This window comes from Lathyrus oleraceus, chromosome 7 (genome assembly GCF_024323335.1).
Source record: "Lathyrus oleraceus cultivar Zhongwan6 chromosome 7, CAAS_Psat_ZW6_1.0, whole genome shotgun sequence".
In the NCBI taxonomy this organism is placed as follows: domain Eukaryota; kingdom Viridiplantae; phylum Streptophyta; class Magnoliopsida; order Fabales; family Fabaceae; genus Lathyrus; species Lathyrus oleraceus.
Window position 1 is genome coordinate 542,253,488 of NC_066585.1, and position 22,666 is coordinate 542,276,153.

At 31.7% G+C, this 22,666-nt stretch overlaps 2 protein-coding genes, 1 long non-coding RNA gene and 1 pseudogene across 3 annotated transcripts in view; 2 read left to right on the forward strand and 2 right to left on the reverse strand.

Moving 5' to 3' along the window:
* Positions 1-10,851: 10,851 nt before the first annotated feature.
* Positions 10,852-12,648, reverse strand: LOC127107231 (uncharacterized). Its single transcript, XR_007795647.1, has 2 exons — positions 12,481-12,648; positions 10,852-11,232 (listed from the first exon to the last, which is right to left on the reverse strand). It is a non-coding gene; the product is annotated as an uncharacterized LOC127107231 (long non-coding RNA).
* Positions 12,649-16,822: 4,174 nt separating this feature from the next.
* Positions 16,823-18,648, reverse strand: LOC127107232 (probable fucosyltransferase 8). Its single transcript, XM_051044533.1, has 2 exons — positions 18,324-18,648; positions 16,823-18,248 (listed from the first exon to the last, which is right to left on the reverse strand). Exons 1-2 carry the CDS (start codon positions 18,610-18,612, stop codon positions 16,828-16,830), a joined length of 1,710 nt encoding a protein of 569 aa, XP_050900490.1. The 5' UTR covers positions 18,613-18,648; the 3' UTR covers positions 16,823-16,827.
* Positions 18,649-21,862: 3,214 nt separating this feature from the next.
* Positions 21,863-22,666, forward strand: part of LOC127104898 (photosystem I P700 chlorophyll a apoprotein A1-like) — a 1,168-nt pseudogene continuing 364 nt past the window's right edge.
* The window catches only part of LOC127107233 (photosystem I P700 chlorophyll a apoprotein A2), a 3,176-nt gene continuing 2,815 nt past the window's right edge, over positions 22,306-22,666 (forward strand). Inside the window, exon 1 of the mRNA XM_051044534.1 lies at positions 22,306-22,666. This exon is cut by the window's right edge and continues 2,815 nt beyond it. The gene's annotated coding sequence lies outside the window, so the exon portion shown is untranslated.

Here is a 22,666-nt window from a genome sequence, read left to right on the forward strand (position 1 = left end):
TCACTATCCACTGATTAAGATTATTGTTACATGCTTAGTTACATGTTACCATTTGAGTCTCAAGAATTGTAACTCTCATATCATTTGGTTCCTAAATGTATTGTTTTGTCTTCTTTTAAAAATGTTTTTTTTATGGCCTAACATAATTTTGTGTAGAAATAATTTAAAAGAAATCTTTCGTGAAAACTTTAAAATAAAAATTTGATTTAAATAATTATTTTTAAAATCTTATTTTATATATTTTTTTGAATTTCTTTTTATATTAAAATTTAAAAAATTATTTAATTTTAAAGGTATTCTCTCCTTTCCAAAGTTATTGTCATATTTAATCCTTTCACACGTTTTGAGAAAATATAATAAATGAAAAAGAGAAGATAATATTTTTAACAAACTATCCTTATTTATTATTGATGTATTCAAATTACCATAAATATAGAGTGGGAAAATAATAAATTGAGAGTATTAACTAAAAAATATAATTAAAAGACAAAAATCAAAATAGCAAACAACAAGATTTTTTTTTAAAATAACCATTTTTTTCAAAAAAAATCGAAAATAATCAATAATTCAAAAAAAAAAACTAAAATAACCAATTTTATAAGAGGATGCGCCAATGTTATTGGTGCATGCATTGACCCTCATGAGAAGGTATCAATGCTCCTGGCGCCTTAGTGTAATTTGTAGTTTGGAGCATCACATGCAGACGCCATAGGGATTGACGCCCACACTACAAATTACACTAAGACGCCAGGAGCATTGATACCTCCTCATGAGGGTCAATGCATGCGCCAATAACATTGGCGCATCCTCTTATAAAACTGGTTATTTTAGTTTTTTTTTTTTGAATTATTGATTATTTTCGATTTTTTTTGAAAAAAATGGTTATTTTAAAAAAAAAATCTTGTTGTTTGCTATTGGTATATTCAAATGATTATAAATGTAGAGTAATAAAGCGAGAGTATTAAGTAAAAAATATAATTGAAAGATAAAAATTAGAATTGTATTGGAAGCTAACGACATTTATTTTGAAATAAATAATTTTATAAGATGCGTCACTTATTTTGGGACAAAGAGAGCACTTGAGATAGCTTTTCATAAAAATTATTTTTAAGATATAATGTTTTTAAAAAATTACGATTTCAACTATATTTTAATCATCAATAATGTACGTTTATGTTATGGGATGTTAAAATTAACAATTCAATTTAAAAAACGAATATAAAAAAATTTGTAGTATTTTGAAAAATGATCCTATGAAACTTTTTTTAAAAATAGGTAAAATTAAACCATAAATAAGTTTTTTCTGTGTAACATGGTGGTCTTTTCAATTTTTTTAACAACTTCTTCTACCAAATATATGCATTGTTACGTTTTTTAACAGAGTGAAAATGCTAATTGTGAATGCAATTATTTTGAGTAGTATGAAAATGATAAAGTGCAACAAGAAATACAACAGTTAAACATTTATAAATGTTCAAAATATAAGAAAAATGACATAGAAATCACCCTAAAAGATCAAATTATTATAAAAAAAGAAGTTAAATGATCAATTTATTGCAAAAACATAACTTAAAAGACCTCTCATGTAATATTCCTTTAAAAATATAAAATAAAATTCATTTTATAAAAACTGAAACAATCCTCCTTTAATCTAGAAAGACTTTGCAATTTTGGACTATGTTTGGATAAATAAAATAGAGTGGAGTAGAATTCAACATAATGAAATAGAGCAAAACCAAATAGAATATTACTCTATTGTTTGAGTATTTATTAATGTATTTTATTCTATTGCATACATATGAAATAAAAATAGAATATTAGATGAATGAGATAGCATAAATTCAATCATAATTCATTCCACTCCATCTCATATTTTATTTGTAAATTTAAATAATGAAATCACATTATTTATTATTCTATTTCATTTTATCTCGTATCATCCTTCCAAACATAACCTTAAGTAATATTTGAATTATGGAAAAAAACAAAGTAGACTGAAATGTAATATAACATGATAGAATGAAATGAAATGAAATATGAAACTTACTTAATTATTTGAGTATTTTAGTAATGTTTAATTTTGGATGAAATAAAAAATAAAGAATTTGATTGATTTTATTTCATCTATTATTTTTAATTCTAAACAATAAAATCACATTATTTTCTATTTCATTCAATTATATGACATCAATCCAAATATATTTTTAGATTTTTTATTCACGAGTTTGAAGGGGAGAGGAAGAGAATGTTTCAAAGAAAGGAGAGTTAAAAAGAAAAAAGAAAAAAGAAAAATCTTTAATATTTTTTATAAGAATAATTTTATTAAAAAAAACAAACAAATATTTATAATTATTTTATTTTTAATTTTCAAAATATTATAACAATAGATTATAATCGAAGAATTTATATAAATCTTCTAAACATTTTTTCAATACAATGTTTGAAAACCTCCCAAAACCCTACCAAGAAGAATCCTTCAATTATTTTTACTTTATTGCTCTTCTTTTTTAAAGTACTCTTCTTTCATCTCTACCCTACAAACTCAAACAAAGCTCTAGTGACAATTCATCACAAATGGTTTGTTTTGTTATTTTGTTAAGTAATATATTCAAAATGTAGAATTTTATTTATTTAATGATGATGGGTTTTTATGTCATTTTGAAAAGGGAAAAGAAATGCTTGTGTTGTCGGTTGTCAGTCTTAGTAGAGCTGGATCTGATATGAGAATCGTCCTTTTAAAACCAACTTGTGGTTCTTAGGGGAAACAACAAAAGCTAGAGAACGAAATTTGGAGTTCATAAGAGAAAAGGAAAACGATTTTTAAAAAAAAAAACCAGTTTTAAAAAAAAAATCAAAAAAACCAATAATTCAAAAAAATAATCAAAATAACCAGTTTTACAAGAGGATGCGCCAGATGATTTGGCGCATCCCCTAACTATGAAGAGGAGGCGTCAATGCTATTGGCGCATGCATTGACCCTCATAAGGAAGCGCCAATGCTCCTGGCGCCTTAGTGTAATTTGTAGTGTGGGCGTTAATCCCTATAGCGCCTGCATGTGATGCTCCACACTACAAATGCATTAAGGCGCCAGGAGCATTGATGCCTCCTCATGATGACCAATGCATGCACCAATAGCATTGGCGCCTCCTCATCAAGAGGTCAATGCATGCGTCAATGCTATTGGCGCCTCCTCTTCATGTTTAGGGGGATGCGTCAGATAAATCTGACGCATCCTTTTGCAAAATTGATTATTTTGGTTTTTTTTTGAAAAAATTGGTTATTTTAAAAAAAATTCAAGAAAAACTGTGAGGATGAAAAAGTCAAGAATTTAATGAGTATTAATGAGAAGTTAGACTATGTAGTTTTCGAATGTCTTAAAGAAACGAAACCATAAGCTTTCGATAAAATGTTGGAACTTGGATTCATTCATAAAAGAAAAGAAGGGTAATGCTCAAGGGCACAAGTTAAGAGTAAATAATAAAAAATCTTGAAAATTGTATGGTGAATTTAATACATTTATATAATTAATGATTTTATTGTTTATTTCAATACAAATATTCTATTTATAGGTTTTTTAACTTATGCCCCCAAGAGAAATCATTGAAAAGTAATCTAAAATTTTATCAAACTTAATGAATCATTAGCGTTTTGAAATACCCGGTCTATTTGGAGAAAGATGATTTTTTTTTATTATAAATAAAGAATTTCATTTTACAATAATATATTTTTAAATAATATATTTTTAAATACTATATTATTTTTTATAAATACTATAATGTGTTTTTAAATATAAAATAAATCTAAATTGTATAAAATAATATTCAAATATTTAACATAAAAGAAACTAATAGAATGCGAAGAAAGAGAGTTAATTATATTAATATATAAGATTTAAAAGAAAAAGATTCAATAGAATAAAGATAAAATTTAATGAAATGCAAAAATTCAATGTTATTTTGGAATAAGACAATTTAAATATTAATATATTTTTTAAAATTTTTATAGCTATGTGAGTCTAATGACGTACCCACATTCCATACGGACTAACCTTATTGGATAACGGGCTTTTTAGAGTTAGGTTAAAAATGTCCCGAAAAATATGGACTCTAATTTTAAATGGATTCTAATTTTAAGGCTCAAGCCTTATAATTTTTCAGGCATGACGTGCAACTAGTCCATTTTGACAGCTCTGTCTTCAAGCTACCATCAAACAAAATTGCATTTCAACAAAGTCATAATACTCAACAAGCAGCCAACCAAACTGAGCAAAAGAACTCTTCTGTAATATGCCTCTAATTAGATTGCAGACACTGATTTGATGAAGGGGATTACAAACAACTTAGCTAATTTAATTATCCACTGAGAATTAAGCCAACAAATTACTTAAACAATTGAGTAATTACATTTTGTGACGTTAAGAAACGAAGCAGACAGAGGTTGCACCGGGAAGAAGATCATCAGAAGAAAACTCTGAAAAATAAAGTGAAAGTGTGTCAAAAGAAGATTGAATCCTCTGTTGTGTTGAGTTAGGGAAATTGGAAAAATTCCACAAAACTCCTCCAATGTTTATTTATAAGAGTAACTCAAACCCGCTCAAGCTGAAAAGCACTCCGCTCCAGCTACCCACTAAACAACAAATAGTGGCCGCTATCTCAAACTAGGGTGTGAACCGCTCCTCCATAGCAGAGGGTGATGAGAACCACGTGGCCAATCATGAGGTTAATGATTATTTGATCTTTCCAAAAGCTAGTGGGCCCAAGATATGGCACGTTTATTCTAGAAGGGGTAAAAAAGGTACTTGATGTCATAATTTTGTTAGGAGGTTTGAGGTGTAGGATTGTATTCGTCCCCACGTTATAAGGGAATGAGGAGAGTAGTGGGAGGCACCTTGGAGAATACAGTTGTTATTATGAGTAGGAGGCTTTGAGCCACCTAGAGGAGCTTTGCTCTGGGCAGATATTGGGTTTATTCCTTTCTCTGTAATTTTCCTTCATTCACATTAATAAACAATCCTTTTATGCATGGCTTATTTTAATTCATTTACATTTATATTATCTTTCTTGTTTGTTGGAATCCCAACAAATTGGTCCGACCTACCGGATTCCTTTGGAGGAGCCAGTGAATGTCGAAGAAACAAACAACCACCCTACGCGTCATGGAGGCTAAGATAGAATCATTGGAGAACTAGATCGCAGAGATGCGCTCGACACTGATCACTGTTGAGAACTCCGTCAGAGATATGCCCGGAACACTATTTGCGATGTTGGAGAAGATGCTTGTTAAATCGACGTCAAACGACGATGAGAGCAATATGTTTCAAGAAGGATTCGCGAAGCTGTTGAAAACTCCGGAATCAAAAACGGGGGTTATCGGAGACAAAGGCTGCAAAGGAGATTCGTTGACGGAGTTTCGTCAGTCCATGAGGAAGGTGGGGCTTCCTTCCTTCAATGGTGAAGATCCAACTAGGTGGATCTCGAGAGCAGAAGTATATTTCAGGGTACAAGACACATCACCTGAGGTTAAGGTGAATCTAACACAAATTTGCATGGAGGGACCTACCATTCATTTTTTCAACTCAATCATTGATGAGAATGGTACGTTAACCTGGGATGAGTTGAAGAGTGCCTTGTTGGAGCGTTACGGTGGAAATGATGAAGGTGACGTGTATGAGCAGTTGTCAGAGCTGCGTCAGAAAGGTACGATCGACGAGCACATCACTGATTTTGAGTACCTAACTGCTCAGATCCCGAAGTTACCTGAAAAACAATTTCAGGGATACTTTTTACATGGTCTCAAAGAAGAAATTGGAGGTAAGGTAAGAAGCTTGGTAGCTATGGGTGGTATGACACGTGCCAAGCTGCTGCAGGTGACACGAGCGGTGGAAAGAGAGGTGAGGGGAGATGGTGGATCGAGTTTGAATAGAATTCCAGATTTGGTGGATTGGGTCACAAACCTAATACTAGTGGGTCGGGTCGTACTGGAGGTTCAGATTGGGTTTTTGTGAAAGGAGCCCAAGAGCAGGGAAATACATCTGGAGATAAAGGTAGTGGGCCAGCCAAAACGGGCCAGTCGGGAGGGAGACATAATGGGCCTAGAGACAGAGGCTTCTCACATCTCACATATGATGAGATTTTTTGTAGGAAACAAAAGGGACTTTGCTTTAAGTGTGCTGGGCCGTTCCACCCCATGCATAAATATCCTAACAAGCATTTGAAGGTGTTAATAGTAGAAGACGTAGAGGAAGAGTTTGAGGAGAATAAAATTATGGCAGTGGAAGTATGTGATAAGGATGGTGACTCTGATGGAGAGATAAGTATAATGTGTTTGAATAATCTCATTCCAGCTACAAAGGAGAAATTTCAAACTATTCGTTTTCAAGGAAAAATACAGGGGGTGCCGGTAGTAATTCTGGTGGATAGTGGAGCAATGCATAATTTCATTGATCAGAAATTAGTACGAAGGATGGGCTGGAAAGTGGAAGAAACACCCAACATGACGATTAGGTTGGGGGATGGTTTCCAAACAAGTACCAGAGGGCGCTGTGTTGAATTAGAAGTGGAATTAAATGAATTCAAAATTAAGTGCTCTCCTCACTTATTTGAATTGGGAGGACCAGATCTGGTGTTGGGAGTAGAATGGTTGAAAACTCTGGGAGACACTATCGTAAATTGGAATAAGCACACGATGAGTTTCTAGTATGAGAAGAGATGGGTAAATTTACAGGGGGTCAGTGCAGCCGATACTACCCATGAAGCACTATAAAGTATGTTAAGCCGGAATAATGGGTGGAGGGGAAGTCTCTTAGGGTCGTTGGGTAAAAGTACACAGGCAGATCCCATTGACCACTTGACTATGCAGCAACACAAAGAGCTGCAAGTTGTTTTGAGAAAACATGAAGCAGTGTTTGCAGAGGTGGTTGGTTTACCTCTGAACCGGGGAAGGGAACACGCTATTAACATTAAGGTTGGAGAAGGCCCAATTAATGTATGACCTTATCCGTACCCTCACCTTCACAAGAATGAGATTGAGAAGCAAGTGCAAGAGATGCTTGAGGCTGGCATTGTCAGGCATAGTACGAGTGCTTATTCTAGCCTTGTTATCCTTGTCAAGAAGAAAGATCACACGTGGAGGATGTGTATTGATTACCGTGCACTCAACAAGGTAACCATTATGGACAAATTTCCAATACCTGTAATTGAAGAGTTATTAGATGAATTACACGGTGCTAAGTATTTCTCTAAATTGGATTTAAAATTCGGTTAACATCAAGTTCGTGTTAAAGAGGAGGATGTGCATAAAACCCTATTTAGAACTCATGAGTGTCACTACGAATTTCTGGTGATGCTTTTTGGGTTAATGAATGCCCCATCAACTTTTCAAGGTTTGATGAATGAGGTTTTTAGACCAATGTTGAGGAAAGGAGTGTTGGTGTTTTTTGATGATATTCTGATTTATAGTTGTGATTGGTCTACCCATATGAAGCAATTAGAGTAGGTATTACAATTGTTGCATACACACAACTTTAAGGCCAACCGAAAAAAAATGTCAATTTGGTCAAATTAAAGTGGAGTACTTGGGGCATCTAGTTTTTGAGCAGGGAGTTGCAGTGGATCCCAACAAATACAATAGTGTCCTAAACTGGCCTGTTCCAAGAAACGTTAAAGGAGTAAGAGGATTTCTTGGTTTGACCGACTACTATAGGAAATTCATACGTGACTATGGTAAGCTGGCCAAGCCCCTCACTGAGTTGACAAAAAAAGATGTGTTCCAGTGGGGGAAGGATGCACAACGAGCGTTTGATTTGCTCAAACAGAAGCTAATTGCAGCCCCAATTTTAGCATTACCCAATTTTGAGAAGGAGTTTGTCATTGAGTGTGATGCATCCGGTACCGGTTTGGGAGCAAATCTTAGCCAAGAAAAGAAACCTATCGCTTACTTCAGCAAATCATTAGATGTAAGGAATTTGGCAAAGTCTGCGTATGAAAAAGAACTTATGGCATGTGTTCTTGCTATCCAACATTGGAGGTTATATCTATTAGGAAGAAAGTTTGTAGTATCCACTGACCAAAGGAGCTTAAAAGATCTATTGCAGCAAAAGATTATTTCTGGAGAACAACAAAATTGGGTAGCAAAACGTTTGGGCTTTAATTTTGAAATCCGTTATAAACCGGGACGAATGAATCAAGGTGCAAATCCTTTATCTAGGCTACACGAAGGAGGTGAATTTAACAACTATGTGTCATTCCCATGTTGGGATGAGGTGCAGCAAGTGAATTTAGAGATACAACTTGATGACAAGCTTAAGAAGGTGTATGCAGAAGTTGAGGCAGACCCTGCTGCCCACCCTGGTTATAGTGTTTATCAGGGAACATTACTGTATAAACAGAGACTGGTTTTATCTCCACAATCGGTTTTGATTCCACGTATGTTACAGGAGTTCCATAGTTCACCGCAGGGGTGACATTCGGGGTTCTTGCGAACCTACAAAAGGATAGTTGCAAATGTGTATTAGCCAGGAATGAAAGGAATGATTCAAGAATTTGTGAAGAGTTGCGACACTTGCCAACGACACAAATATCTTGTGTCTTCACAAGGAGGTCTTCTCCAACCTCTACCGATTCCGGAAGTGATATGGGATGCAATTTCGATGGATTTTGTTATGGGATTACCAAAATCGAAAGGATGTGAAGCCATATTGGTGGTGGTTGACCGACTATCTAAATTTTCTCATTTCATACCTCTCAAACACCCGTATACTGCTCGTGTTATAGCTGAAGCATTTGTCAAAGAAATAATACGATTACATGGCATTCCATCTTCCATTGTGAGTGATAGGGATCCCATTTTCATGAGACATTTTTGGAGAGAAATTTTCAAGTTGCAGGGTACTCATTTGAAGTTCAGCTTAGCGTATCATCCGAAAACGGATGGATAGACGGAGGTAGTCACTCGTTGTTTAGAAACATATCTTACGTGTTTTGCTGCTGATCAACCTAAGACATGGGTGACTTGGATTCCATGGGCGGAATACTGGTTTAACACAACTTTCCACTCAGCCACTCAACAAACTCCTTTTGAGGTAGTGTATGGAAGGAAACCTCCAACCATGGTGAGATGGGGAATTGGAGATACTCGAGTGGAAGCAGTTTAGAGGGAGCCGCAGGATAGAGATGAAGCACTGCGACAGTTAAGGGAACAACTTTTGAAGGCTCAGAATCGCATGAAAGCACAAGCAGATACTCACAGAATTGAAAGGTCTTTTGAGGTGGGAGAGTGGGTGTTTGTTAAGATAAGAGCCCACAGACAACAGTCAGTAGTGACACGAATTCATGCGAAGATGGCAGCTCGATACTTTGGACCATACCCTGTGGTTGAGAGAATAGGGGCAGTAGCATACAAATTAAAATTACCTGAAGGATCGAAGATACACCCTGTTTTTCATGGGTCATTACTTAAAAAGCAGTGGGAGATTATCATGAGGAAGCAGATCTGCCAGATCAGCTAGAAGGAGAAGAACCAACACCATTGGAACCTGAGAGGGTTCTAGCTTCGAGAAAGGTGGCTGAAACAGGACAAGAGGTGCATCAATGGTTGATTCAGTGGGCTGGAAAAACACCTGAAGAAGCAACTTGGGAAGATGTGGTCAATATGAGAAGTCAATTTCCAACGTTTAACCTTGAGGACAAGGTCAATGTTTCAAGAGGGAGTGTTGATGAGAACCACATGGCCAATCATGAGGTTAATGATTATTTGATCTTTCCAAAAGCTAGTGGGCCCAAGATATGGCAGATTTATTCTAGAAGGGGTAAAAGGGGTACTTGATGTCATAATTCTGTTAGGAGGTTTGAGGGGTAGGATTGTATCCGTCCCCATGTTATAAGGGAATAAGGAGAGTAGTGGGAGACACCTTGGAGAATATACAGTTGTTATTATGAGTAGGAGGCTTTGAGCCACCTACAGGAGCTTTGCTCTGGGCAGATATTGGGTTTATTCCTTTCTCTGTAATTTTCCTTCATTCACATTAATAAGCAATCCTTTTATGCACGACTTATTTTAATTCATTTACATTTATATTATCTTTCCTGTTTGTTGGAATCCCAACAGAGGGTCACCGCTCCGGGCCGCTTTCCCATAGCAGAGGGTCACCGCTCGAGGCCACTTTCCCAATTTAACGGCGCTATTGGCCGCTACAGATTACTCTGGAGTAAACCGCAATGAAATTGAAATTTTCAACATACTCCCTCACGAATCACGATCAGGTCCCAATGACCCTGAAGCATGAACGGTGTAAGAAATCCGACAGATTTAGGATAGACTCTATATGTGTGAACTAAATGGTCCAAGAGTAGAAACCTAATAGCAAATGATTTAATAACTTAACAAATCTGAAAGAAACTCTAATATTATCATAAAATTTAGATTGAGCCTAATCCAACCTTATAAAACTTGTTTGAAAGGTGAGAGCAGCCCAAATTTTGTAAATACTACTCATATTGTATCTCTAAGCAATTTGAGACTAAATCCCGTCTTTTACACCCAACACAACGAAGGCAGCCCAAATGTTACACTTAGGCAGCTGGAGTCAGACTACAATGAATTTGTATCAAATAAACAGTAGCATTTTGAAATATCAAGCGTCAATCAGAAGTCATCACTAAGCAAGTTGAAAGATCAATTTAACAATAACATTTGATATTGTGGAAAGAAAACTCCCCGGGATAGTAACTACAATTCCAATCACAACTAAACAAACTTCTATCCTAGAGTTAACATATTATCTAAGACTCAAGAATCTAAGTATTTCACAAGTAAAAATTAGAACATCGACAACAAAATTTGACAACAATTCCCTTGAATAATGAACATGTTTCATATATGTGAAAAAGAACACTACTTTAGAGACCTTAACTAATATGTGTCAGTATCTATATAATGGAGGGCAAATCACCCCCCAAAAAATCCCCAAAACAGAACCTGATTCCACTGTAGTTTCAGAGAAGATCTAATTTTCTAATCACCATCATTACCACCTTTCTTGTTAGGTTTGCGGTATTTGTCCTCAAATTCCTTGGCCTTTAACAAGAAAGTGTCAGCTACATTCTTGATGTTTGGAACTTGGTAATTCTGAGCCACATATATCCCAACTACGTTCCCTGCTATAAAAGAGAAGAACCTCCTGATTATACCCATTACAGTTGCTTGAGTCCTTAATTTGCAGTTACAATGAAATCACTGTCAGAAAAAAGTAAATTATCAGGCAAAAATCATCTGAGGAGTCATTTGTTTATGTGCCCCATTCAATCTTCAAGCATATTGGTTATAATTATCATCTCTCAATGTATATTTTCCTTTAACAAAACTTTAAAATGGTGTATTGAACACAAACGGTAAAATGTATGTAAGCTCCCTTCTATTCAAACGCATAAACAAAAAAAAAAATGTTGACTTGCAGAGAGCGCAACACTGTCATATGAATCTTAGAAATTGTATTTGATCCCTAACCCAACCCCACAAGCTAGTACGCAATTATAACCACAATTTTCATTATAACAACATTCAATCTTTGACTCTTACCACATCATCTCATGCTGAATATGAGAGTGTGAAGTTTGCATGACCAGACATCTATAGGATAAACTCAAGATTGTTAATTGTGGATTGTAAAAAATAACAGTTTGTACACATTCCAATGCATTACAGTGTTAAAGCACTGATTGTATAGCCTAAATAATATATTTGACAACGCTTACTTTGTTTGAACAGATGGAATGTGGTGGAACAGAGTGATATGAGATGAAATATAATAAAATCACATTGTTTGGATTAGTTGAATTCGGATAGAGCTGAACAAAATGGAGTGATAACTATTAACATTTCATTCCATTTTATCACTTACCACCGTTTTTCTTCTCTTCCAACTTGGGCGGAATGAGAAACTAGTTTCGTTCTATGTTAGAAACAATAAAATGAGATCTCTAGTATATTTAGTTCCATTCCCCTCAATTTCAGTCTGAACCGTTCGTTTTAAAATATCTAAGTGCAGCATGAGGCCTAAATCGCGAAACAATAGCAGTTTGTTGAAATTTCACTATGGCTATTATTTGACAATACTGGAAAAATTACAAGAGCATCTAACAAGATACAGCCACAAATCAATGTAAAACTATTAACAGCAAAGTTTCAGCTTCTCAAACAAACTACTCTTCCATTTTATATAAACTTAAACAAAAAATTTAGGGTAAAAAAAAAAACAGTAAACAAAAAATTATAACTATACAAATAGAAAAATCAGGGACACCAAAACATGGTTACGATGAATTGCTACTTTTTAATCAATTAAAATGAACTAATCATATACAATAAATCATTCATACTTATCAATTTATTGAAATTAAATGACATAGATTATACATCAGCAAAGTACAAAAAAAAAAAACATATATAGATTCATGATTCAAACAATGGAAGAATATATCATACCGAATCGCCAGAGGTTATGGTTATCGAATTGATTTCGGTATTATGGTACGTTGGTATGTAAATTGCAGAACCGAAAATGAATCGGAGAAGACGACGATATCCCAGGTTTCTTCGTTGCTCTAAACGCAAATCTTTTAGTATTTTAGAACTTGGTGCACACTCCGGTGCTTTTTCATAAATTAATTGTTTTAAAATATAATATTTAAATAGATTTGGAATTTATGTAAAAAAAGTAATTTTTAAAATATGTATATATTTTTTTTTAATCTAAAGTGAACTATTGTAATATATAAAAAATGAAATAATTATTCTGATATTATGTATTTTTAGAAATATATATTTTTTTAAATTCATCTAAAAAAGGTTATAATCTTTTACTTCAATCATCTCTTATTTTTTTATTACCGAGGTAAAATTAATATAAATATTTAAGAAAAAATATTTTTACAAAATAAATAGTCGAAAGTGTTCATTTACTTTGCATGTTTCATTTTATTTCAACTAAGAGATTAATTACTATACATTATCAGTATAAAAAGTTTTACACTTTGGATTCATCACCATCACCCATTTATATTATTTTATAGATTTTTTACAGTGTTGGTGTATTTCAATTAAATTCATCAACTAATAATTTATGAGAATATTTTTCTCATGACTTTTTAAAAAAATTTGAAAATAAATTAATTATTTTAAAAAAAATGTTACTTTTGTGAAAAAAAAATATAATTTAAATTAATGTAATCAGCAAGAAAAATATCAAAGAAAAGTAATTTGTAACGGTTGGTTGGGATATTGATTTGGAGTGGAATATGAGTGAGTACTTTCTTTTTATATTTGAGTCTTCTTTACGAGCAACACATCTTATGAGAGACACATAAGATACTAATCCAAAATCTTAAGGTGATATGTATGTGGCATGTCTTTCAAAATAAAAATATTACCCAAAAATCAGCTCTATAATGTCAAAAGACTCCAGACTCAACTCTAGTGTATCATTTACCTTCAACTACAACTCCAAACCTATCAAAAGACTCTAAACAAATAAAAATATGATTCTAAACTTGTCAAAGGCAACGATCAGTCATCAGAATCACTAAACTACTCAAAACCCAACATTCTTGATTCAACTCGATCAATCACACGATTAAAACTCTAAAACATAATGTTTGACTTCAAAATAACATCAAAAATTACAGACTTGCGAAAGTGACAACACCTCAAACGGGCTTACAAAACTCAAGTAACGCGTGAAGAAACATGACCAACATTGAATTGGAATTTGACTCAGGTATAAAAACTAGAGAACTGCTACTATTGTAGTGCTTCTAGAACCAATGTCCCCACTTCAAAAGAACGATTTTTGCGCCAGCTTTCTAATGCAACGCAACTGACAACACCTTACGCCTGAAACAAGGTGGTCAATCCCCTTCTATGTCTACATGCGATTTCCGATATTTTTCTCCCTATTGAACATATTCAAAACTCGTCTATTTCACCTATTTGAGTTCTAATAGTCCTAAAAAACACATAGATCAACAGCCACATACAATCATACACAATTATCCAAATTTCACATTTTTGTCTTATGGCATAACCATCAGTACTCAAACAACTCCGCCTTATCAAATGCAACAACTCATAAACACACCAGTATACTTGGTCAAAGATAGATTAGAATGCAATAATAACAATAACATATTACATCATAATCAAAAAGAAAATATTATCATTGATCACCTAAAAGATTTTGCCAAAACTTTTTTGACCACAAACATCAAATACAGATAAAGGAAGGAAGAAGACACGAGAATAAGATCCTCTCATCATCCCTCTGTTAACCACCCATACATGAATCATTCTCCCCTACCTTGAATTTGTATATAGATGAAAACTTTTGGCCTATTAGGATTTCTCTCCACTCCTTCCAAAATTATGCATTTTTGCCTCTTTTCCAAAATTTTCACGTTCACCCTCAAGTTATCTATTTATTTACCCTAATCTGATCTACTCTCCTCTCACCCCTCAATTATATTTTCCATTATATTCTTACCAGCGTCCAGACGGACACTCACGTATTATATTTTTAATGTGAAAACTAATAAACCGTTGTATAACCACCGTTGGTAGGAAAGAGAAGTTAAGATTTAAAATAAAATTGAAAAGGGTATATTTAGAAGAAAAAAAAGCTACACCAAAATTATGTTTTCCCTTTATATATTAGGATAGACTTAAATTAAATATTACTATAATTTAATTAAAATAACATAATTCTCTAATTTTTCTAATAAACTTGACCATCCCAACAAATTAATTAAATAAAATTAATTAATTAAAACACTCAAATAATTATTTAAAATACCCCAACACTCAAATAAAATAATTAAAAATAATAATGATAATAGTAAAATAATATTAATATTATTAAAATAAAAATTGGAGTGTTACACCAGCATAAGGCCTAATAACACGATGTCCATTATCTAACCTGCTCCACCAAGCCCAAGATATAAATATCTTCTCAAAGACTTTTCAGGTACACAATCTCTAATCTCCACTTTCATTACCGTTATGTCAAACCCTAAACTGACTTGTGCGTTAGAGTGCTAACCATACAGGTACCCCTCAGATCCACTGAATCGGAGATTAGCAACGACGATTCAAGATCGACGTCGATCAACAACATCAATTCTAGATCAACATTCCTGATTCAAGAAGCATTGTGACCGCAACCTTCGATCCACAATATTACATCGCAAAACCAGTCACGAAGCTCCATTCTACCACATCTTCCACGTTCTCATCCATTTCTGGTTCCTCAACGGAACAAGTAGCTTGTATAATTAAAAACCTAGTTGGTTAACCGGTACAAGTAAGAAATACTACTCGGTTAATAAATAATGTGTAAAATCTAATCGAATTAGAGGATCGTATGCAAACCCTAGTTGGATTGAACCGTTAGATATGTCTCGAATCAGGTAAGTGTAGATCCTCTCCCTTAAAGGAAATTAATGAGGGAAAGGATATTGGCTAACCCTTATTGTGTATTTTCACCTACCTAATGAATATTAAATAATAAGTGAGAATACATAGGATCATGTTAGTCTAGATGGTGAATATCAGAATACCTATGTCGGGAGAGAATGAGATAATTAGGTATGTAAGTTCCCAAGGTGAGCATTTCCAGGATCCTCGGGGATAGGTTGCTCCGTAAATCCCTTGCCAATCGGATTAGGTATATTGATTCGCTCAATTTGATAAGACTAACCTTGCCTTAATGTCATCATACACCGCATAGTTAAAAGTCTATGTTCATGCATTGTGAAAGCAATAAGAGCTAGGTCTTCTTTATGCTTGCGAGTATGACATTAGATGATCATGGAATCATATATTGTGGGGACTTAAGAGTTTTGATCTCTTAGTTCGTTCACCTAATATGAATGTGTAGTATTAAGTTAATTGAGTAGAATAGACACCCTTTAGCTGAGCAGACCTATAAGATGTATGAGCTCCACTTAGAAAGTTGTATCTCACTCCATGTTCAATATTTCATATAGTTCGATAAAAGTTAAAGGTAAGGGAATGCTTTAAAACTTGAAGACCTTGTTGGTTTGATTTATATTTCCGATTTTTATCTTTTGTAGAATTTGTACTTACATCCTTAGTATATATACACTATATTTTTTATTTGGCAAATATTATGTACCATGTGGATGAGAATTAGTATCAATTAAATAATTTGATATAATATAATTTTAAATGTGTATTGTATTGGGGGTATTATAGAAATATTTGTTAAAATTTTATTTTTATTGAGGATTCGACTGAGATTATTTAGTTGTTGAATGATGGACTTATTCTATAGATAGTTTATTTTAAATTTCCTTGTAAATCTTTACTATGGGGAAATTTTAAATATTTAAATATAAATTACTTAAAAATAAATACTTTTTTTAGAAAATAAAATAATATATTTTTTCAAAAAAAATTTCTTTACGTAAAAGTATCACTTTTTATTAAAAAAAGGTTAATATACGCGTTAAAAAATACAAGAAAAGTTTAGCCATAAATCTCTTTCGTAATTGAGAAATGAGTGTTAATGAATATCTATTTCATCTCTCTTCTTATTAGTTGTTTTTAAAAATATGGATATAAATAATAAATTAAAAAGAAATAAAATAAAATATATAAAATAAAATAAAATAAAATGACATAACTTAATAAAATATTTGTTTTCAACATAATTAAAAAAAAGAGAAATAACTTGTTAGAAATTACAACATAAATGTATCAAGAGAAACAAGAGTTTAGCCATGTATGTTATTATTAACCATGGCACAATTACAACTAAAGAGAACTATTGACTAGCTTCAACCCAAAAGTATAATCCTTACAATGTCTAATATTAGGAAAAGTAGATGAAACATCTTCAATAACGTCTTCACTATCACAATAACGTAAAGGAGGATAATGATAACATGGCTCCAATGTAAACTCACGTTCACAAACCTCATTACTATTAGCAGGATTATAAAGAATCCATGGTTTTGAATTTCCCAATCCCTTGGCAACATAGCCAAAAGTAGATTGATATGTAGTCACCAATTCATCCGATAAACTTAGTAAATACATGTCAACCCATGCCTTCAAATTATGCTTATAATCATCAAATATCTGTTCCTCTTCACTACTTGGTTGATGAACCTCGATTACCTCTCCGGTAACCGTTGATTTATTCATATACATCTCATTCAAACTCTCACTGTATTGTGGATATAACGACGCCACGAGAATAGCTTTTATAATCGGGTTTCTTCCATTAGAAGACAATGAAGTATTCTTTGTATTATCGAGCAGTTTTGGAAGTAATTTATTCTGTAATGTGCAGTTTAGAATTCGATCCATGAAAAGTTCGTGCGGGGTTGATTCGGTATTCAGTACTCTTATTTGAAGTCCAATGATTTGATTCGCTTTAGCAAGGTGTTGTTGATAGAAACTAGTGATTAGTTTCCACGCTTTGTTTGAAGGTTGAAATAAGTAGCGTACCAAATGATGGAAAATCGAAGTGATTTCTGGAAACATTTGGTTCAACTCTTTTTGAAAAACTGGTGTCATGAAAAAAGAAGGTACAAAATACTGACCTGCTTCCAAAAACAGTAGAGGAATTTTTGTGAGGAGAAATTGACTGTGATCACAGTGAAAAAACCTCTCATCATTTGATGGACTATATCTCAAGTCCACATGCATAGCTAATGGCAAATCTTCATTGAGTGTATTGGAGAGTTCCATGTCTATAAATCTTTGATATGATTCGACATTTTCTGCATTCCAGAAAGGCGAATTCTTCGATAACAACCAAGTTGAGTTCAGAAACGGTTCGCAAAATAAACCCTCTTTATCTTGTTCAAATTTTACGAGCATAACCCGGTTTGTTAGGAGCGCGTAGAGAAATGAGGAAGCCATGCTAATTATTTGGTTACCTAAACCATTTGCAGGTACCCAAATAATGTACTTGCAAGTTGTTAAAGCACAAGATGAACCGTTATTGTCCTTAGAGTTTGCAATAATTTCCATGTCTTTTTTGTAAGCTCTAGTGTTTGGTCCACATTTTCTATGAATTTCTTCGTATTTTCTAAGTTTGGATATCAAATATGGAGAAGGTTTGTGCGGAGAAGGTTTGTGGTAGAAATGAGATTGTGATCTGCTTATGCATGATGCTTTATCAAATCCAGAAACTAAAAGTCCATCAAGCAATCTCTCTTTGTTACCTAAAAATATTCCATGAGTAAAAAAAATGTAAATTATTCGTAAACTTAAGCACTAAAAGATGTTGTGTTACTTACTTTTGAATTTGGTATCGATCTCATCTTTTGCTGCAACTTTTTCTTGTGAGACATTTTGTCTCAATCCAGACTCATTAATTGTAGCATTTGGCCCTCCGGCTGTAACATTCTTCTGAGACATACCCTTCATTACAATGTCTTTTGAAAAGATTTCAAATTGCCCAAAACTAGAGTTTTGGTACATTAAAGTGACCATGATAACTATAAAGAGAGCTATCACAAACACAATAAAAGACATTTTGAGTCTCGTTGAAATTGATTTCCTCTTATCCTTCAAGGTTTGAAGCATTTCGCTTGCCCTATGCAACAATTGTCAAGAACAAAGCACATAATTAAACTCCAAAATTAATAATGAAAAAAACTAACAAATTAGAGAAATTTAATCAAAATAGTGTTATCTCAATGTAAGATTCTAAGCCGTTAACTCCTTTGACGCGCATATTTTAATATAAAAAAATCTGAATTATAATAAGAAAAAAAGAAATACCTAGAGAAGAAAAAACTCATAATTTTGCAAAAAAAAAAAACTCTAAAAAACGACTTAGGTGTAATTCTGTATAATTTGATTATATATAATTGAATTATTTTTAGTAAATAAAATAGAATTAACGGTAATTCTGATTCATTCTTTTCTAATATAAATATGTGTACATTGTATTTAAGGGGTATTTATTTTCATATTTAATATTTTAAAATTTTGAAAAAAAGTGATTTAATTTGACTTTGAATAATTATTACTTTTATTAAATGTCAATACAAAAATACAACAAATAAAATATTATTATATAAGTCTTAAAAATATAATTAAAAAAAATTAAAGCATAGTTTCTAGAATTACCCTTTTTTTAAAATTAAAAATTGTAAGTTAATTTTAAAAAAAACACTGTTTTAAATCATGAATCACTTATAATAATACTAATGAAATATTTTTTCTATTATATCGTTTATAATTTTTTTTTAACTTTTATTAATTTATATTTTTTATATAATTAATAAAAGATAATTTTGTAAACTCACTCATAATTTATTTTTTCAATACATAATTAACTACATTTTTTTCAATTTATATTAAATGAAAAAAAAAACTTGGAATTTGAGAGAAAGAGACTAACTTTTAATTTTTATTCTTGATGAAAATATAATGATTTTAATTATTTTTACTTGTTTAATTATTGTTTAGATTTGTTTTTATTATACATGTAAATATAAAAATATAATATAATTTTATGAGTGCTAGCGGATGCATATGCTCTCTGGCTCCCTAATTTATTTCATATGAAGATTCTCTTCTCTGTTTCCCATGCATTTTTTTTTAAATTTTAATAAGTGGCTTGTAAACCGAGGTATATTTATAGGATTTTTATTTCGAAAATAAATTTGATGTTTTTAGACATGTTTGCGTCCAAATTCACAAAAGTTTTAAATTTATAATATATTTTAGAATTTGAACAAAATTTCCAAAAAAAAAAGAATTTAAAAAATTAATTTTTAGATATGAAACAATTAAACCAAAAGTAAGAGTAATGTTAACTTGGAGTACAAGTTAAGAGATAAATATAAAAAAATTATTGAAAATTTTGTATTGATCTTATTAAATAATTTATACAGTAATTAATGTTTTTTATTGCTTTTTTTCAATAAATTTTGTAAATAATTTAAATTTAAAAATATTGAAATTTCTTAAATTTTGTTTTTGTTTTTCATCTCTGTAAAATTTCTATAAAAATATTGAAATTCTAAATATTTTATTACCAATTTTAATATATGTTTTTCTTACAAAGTTCATATTACATATTTTAAATAACTTTTTTTATGACATGATAAAATATTAAAATTAAAATATTAATATTTAATTATTAGTTTAATTAAATTAATAAATATAACTAAAATTTATAAAAAAAAAGGTTAAATAGTTGGTTTATATTTTAAGTCTATGATTGTTTACTTGATGTTCCTATTTAAAAATATAATATATTAACTAAAATGACAAACACTAACACACATTAAAATACAATTAATGATATTATTATTATTTAGTATAAAATTATTTTGGTATAAAATAATATTAAACTTTAAATATATGGTAAAAAGGTAGTATTAATTTGTATACTTTTACTATACAATTATAATTATAAATCTGTGTCTAATTGATTAAAAAAAACAGAAAACTTTATTATATTATAATATGTACAATATATTACATTTTAATAAAAAATTTACAATTATAAATATGGTAACATATTAAAACATGATCAATTGTATTAAAATTTAAATTTATGATAAAATGTTACTCTATTTTATAGTCCTATTTGATGCTCTTTTTTGTAATATATTTAAAAAACTGATTTATATTAAATTTTAAATTATTGAGAAGAGGTTAATATTGTTTTATATTGTTTATATTATAGGTTCATGATTACAATTTAGCATAATTAATGCATGTAGAAGAAAATACAAGGTAAAAGATGAACTATTGATATAAATATAGAACAAATTGTGTAGTAAATTAAAGGTAATACAATTTTAATTAATTATATTTTCTTTAATTGTGAAAATTATATAAAACCGGAAAAATGAAACTAATGAGTCAAATATTGAAAAATGAAAATTTATCGATCATTTTTAATGTGAAAGAATTTAGGGAAAATTATATGAAATATGAAATTTAAATTACATATTCTAATATAGAAAAATAGAAATCTATCGATCATTTTTTTAAAAGTATTTGAAATAGATTATAATAATGATTTATTTAATTATGTATTATTGATGTGATGATAAATAGTTCAGAAATGGGGGACTATTTGTGTGCTTATGCGTATTTGTTGTTATAATTGTTGGATAGTATTCAGAAGGGGGAATTACTATTGTGTGTCAATCCATGTTGTTTATGGTCAGAAGGGTGGCCATAAGCATTGTTATTGTTGTTGCATTGATTTGTATTGACATGCATCATTATGTCGTGTAGTTGAAAGAGGAAAGTTTGCTAGTTCAGAATGGGGGACTAGTGGTTTGTCCCAAGCTTAGAAGTGGGGGCTCGGAGCTCATAAGGGGGGCTCATGGGTTCAGAAGGGGGACCGAGTTCTTGAGAAAATCAAATGTTGAGTTAGTATCACCTGCATAGTGTCACATTGTATCGTGAATCACATTGCATATATATATATATATATATATATATATATATATATATATATATATATATATATATATATATATATATATATATATATATATATATATATATATATATATATATATATATATATATATATATATATATATATATATATATATATATATATGCATATTGTTGTGAATCGATGTGAGATTGTTGAGATGTTGGTTGTGTATTGATTGTATGATATGTTATATGTTTATCTACCATTGCATTCTTTACGCTATTTCATATCGAAGTTTATTTTCATCCCTTTTGCTTAATGTTGTCCACCATGGGTATCTTGTAGATAACCAAGAGTAAAGTTGTTGTTATGTGTGGAAGTTGGCTTGATGAAGCTATTCTTCGTTTTATTTAATACTTTATTGTAGCTCACCATATGTATGTTATGCCTCCTTATCCATACCTAGCTATTGACTATGGTACACAACTGTCATTGTTCACACATCACATGTGGATTGGGGGCTTTCTCATAGTTGGTGTTGCTGCACATGCAGCCATTTTTATGGTAAGAGACTATGATCCAACTACTCGATACAACGATCTATTAGATCGTGTTCTTAGACATAGTGATGCAATCATATCACATCTCAACTGGGTGTGTATATTTTTAGGCTTTCACAGTTTTGGGTTGTATATTCATAATGATACCATGAGTGCTTTAGGGCGCCCTCAAGATATGTTTTCAGATACCGTTATACAATTACAACCTGTCTTTGCTCAATGGATACAAAATACCCATGCTTTAGCACCTGGCACAACAACCCCTGGTGCAACAACAAGCACCAGTTTGACTTGGGGCGGTGGTGATTTAGTGTCAGTGGGCGGCAAAGTAGCTTTGTTACCTATTCCATTAGGAACTGCAGATTTTTTGGTACATCATATTCATGCATTTACAATTCATGTGACGGTATTGATACTCCTAAAAGGTGTTCTATTTGCTCGTAGCTCACGATTGATACCAGATAAAGCAAATCTTGGTTTTCGGTTCCCTTGTGATGGCCCTGGAAGAGGGGGGACATGCCAAGTATCCACTTGGGATCATGTCTTCCTAGGATTATTTTGGATGTACAATGCAATTTCTGTAGTAATATTCCATTTCAGTTGGAAAATGCAGTCAGATGTTTGGGGAAGTATAAATGATCAAGGAGTAGTAACTCATATCACA

What these genes read in the sequence shown, in the direction of transcription:
- LOC127107232 (XM_051044533.1), bottom strand. Translation starts at nt 18,612, where the DNA reads ATGCTTCAAACCTTGAAGGATAAGAGGAAATCAATTTCAACGAGACTC. An exon ending in GATCGATACCAAATTCAAAA is followed by an intron (nt 18,249 to 18,323) that starts GTAAGTAACACA and finishes GAATATTTTTAG; the next exon opens with GTAACAAAGAGAGATTGCTT.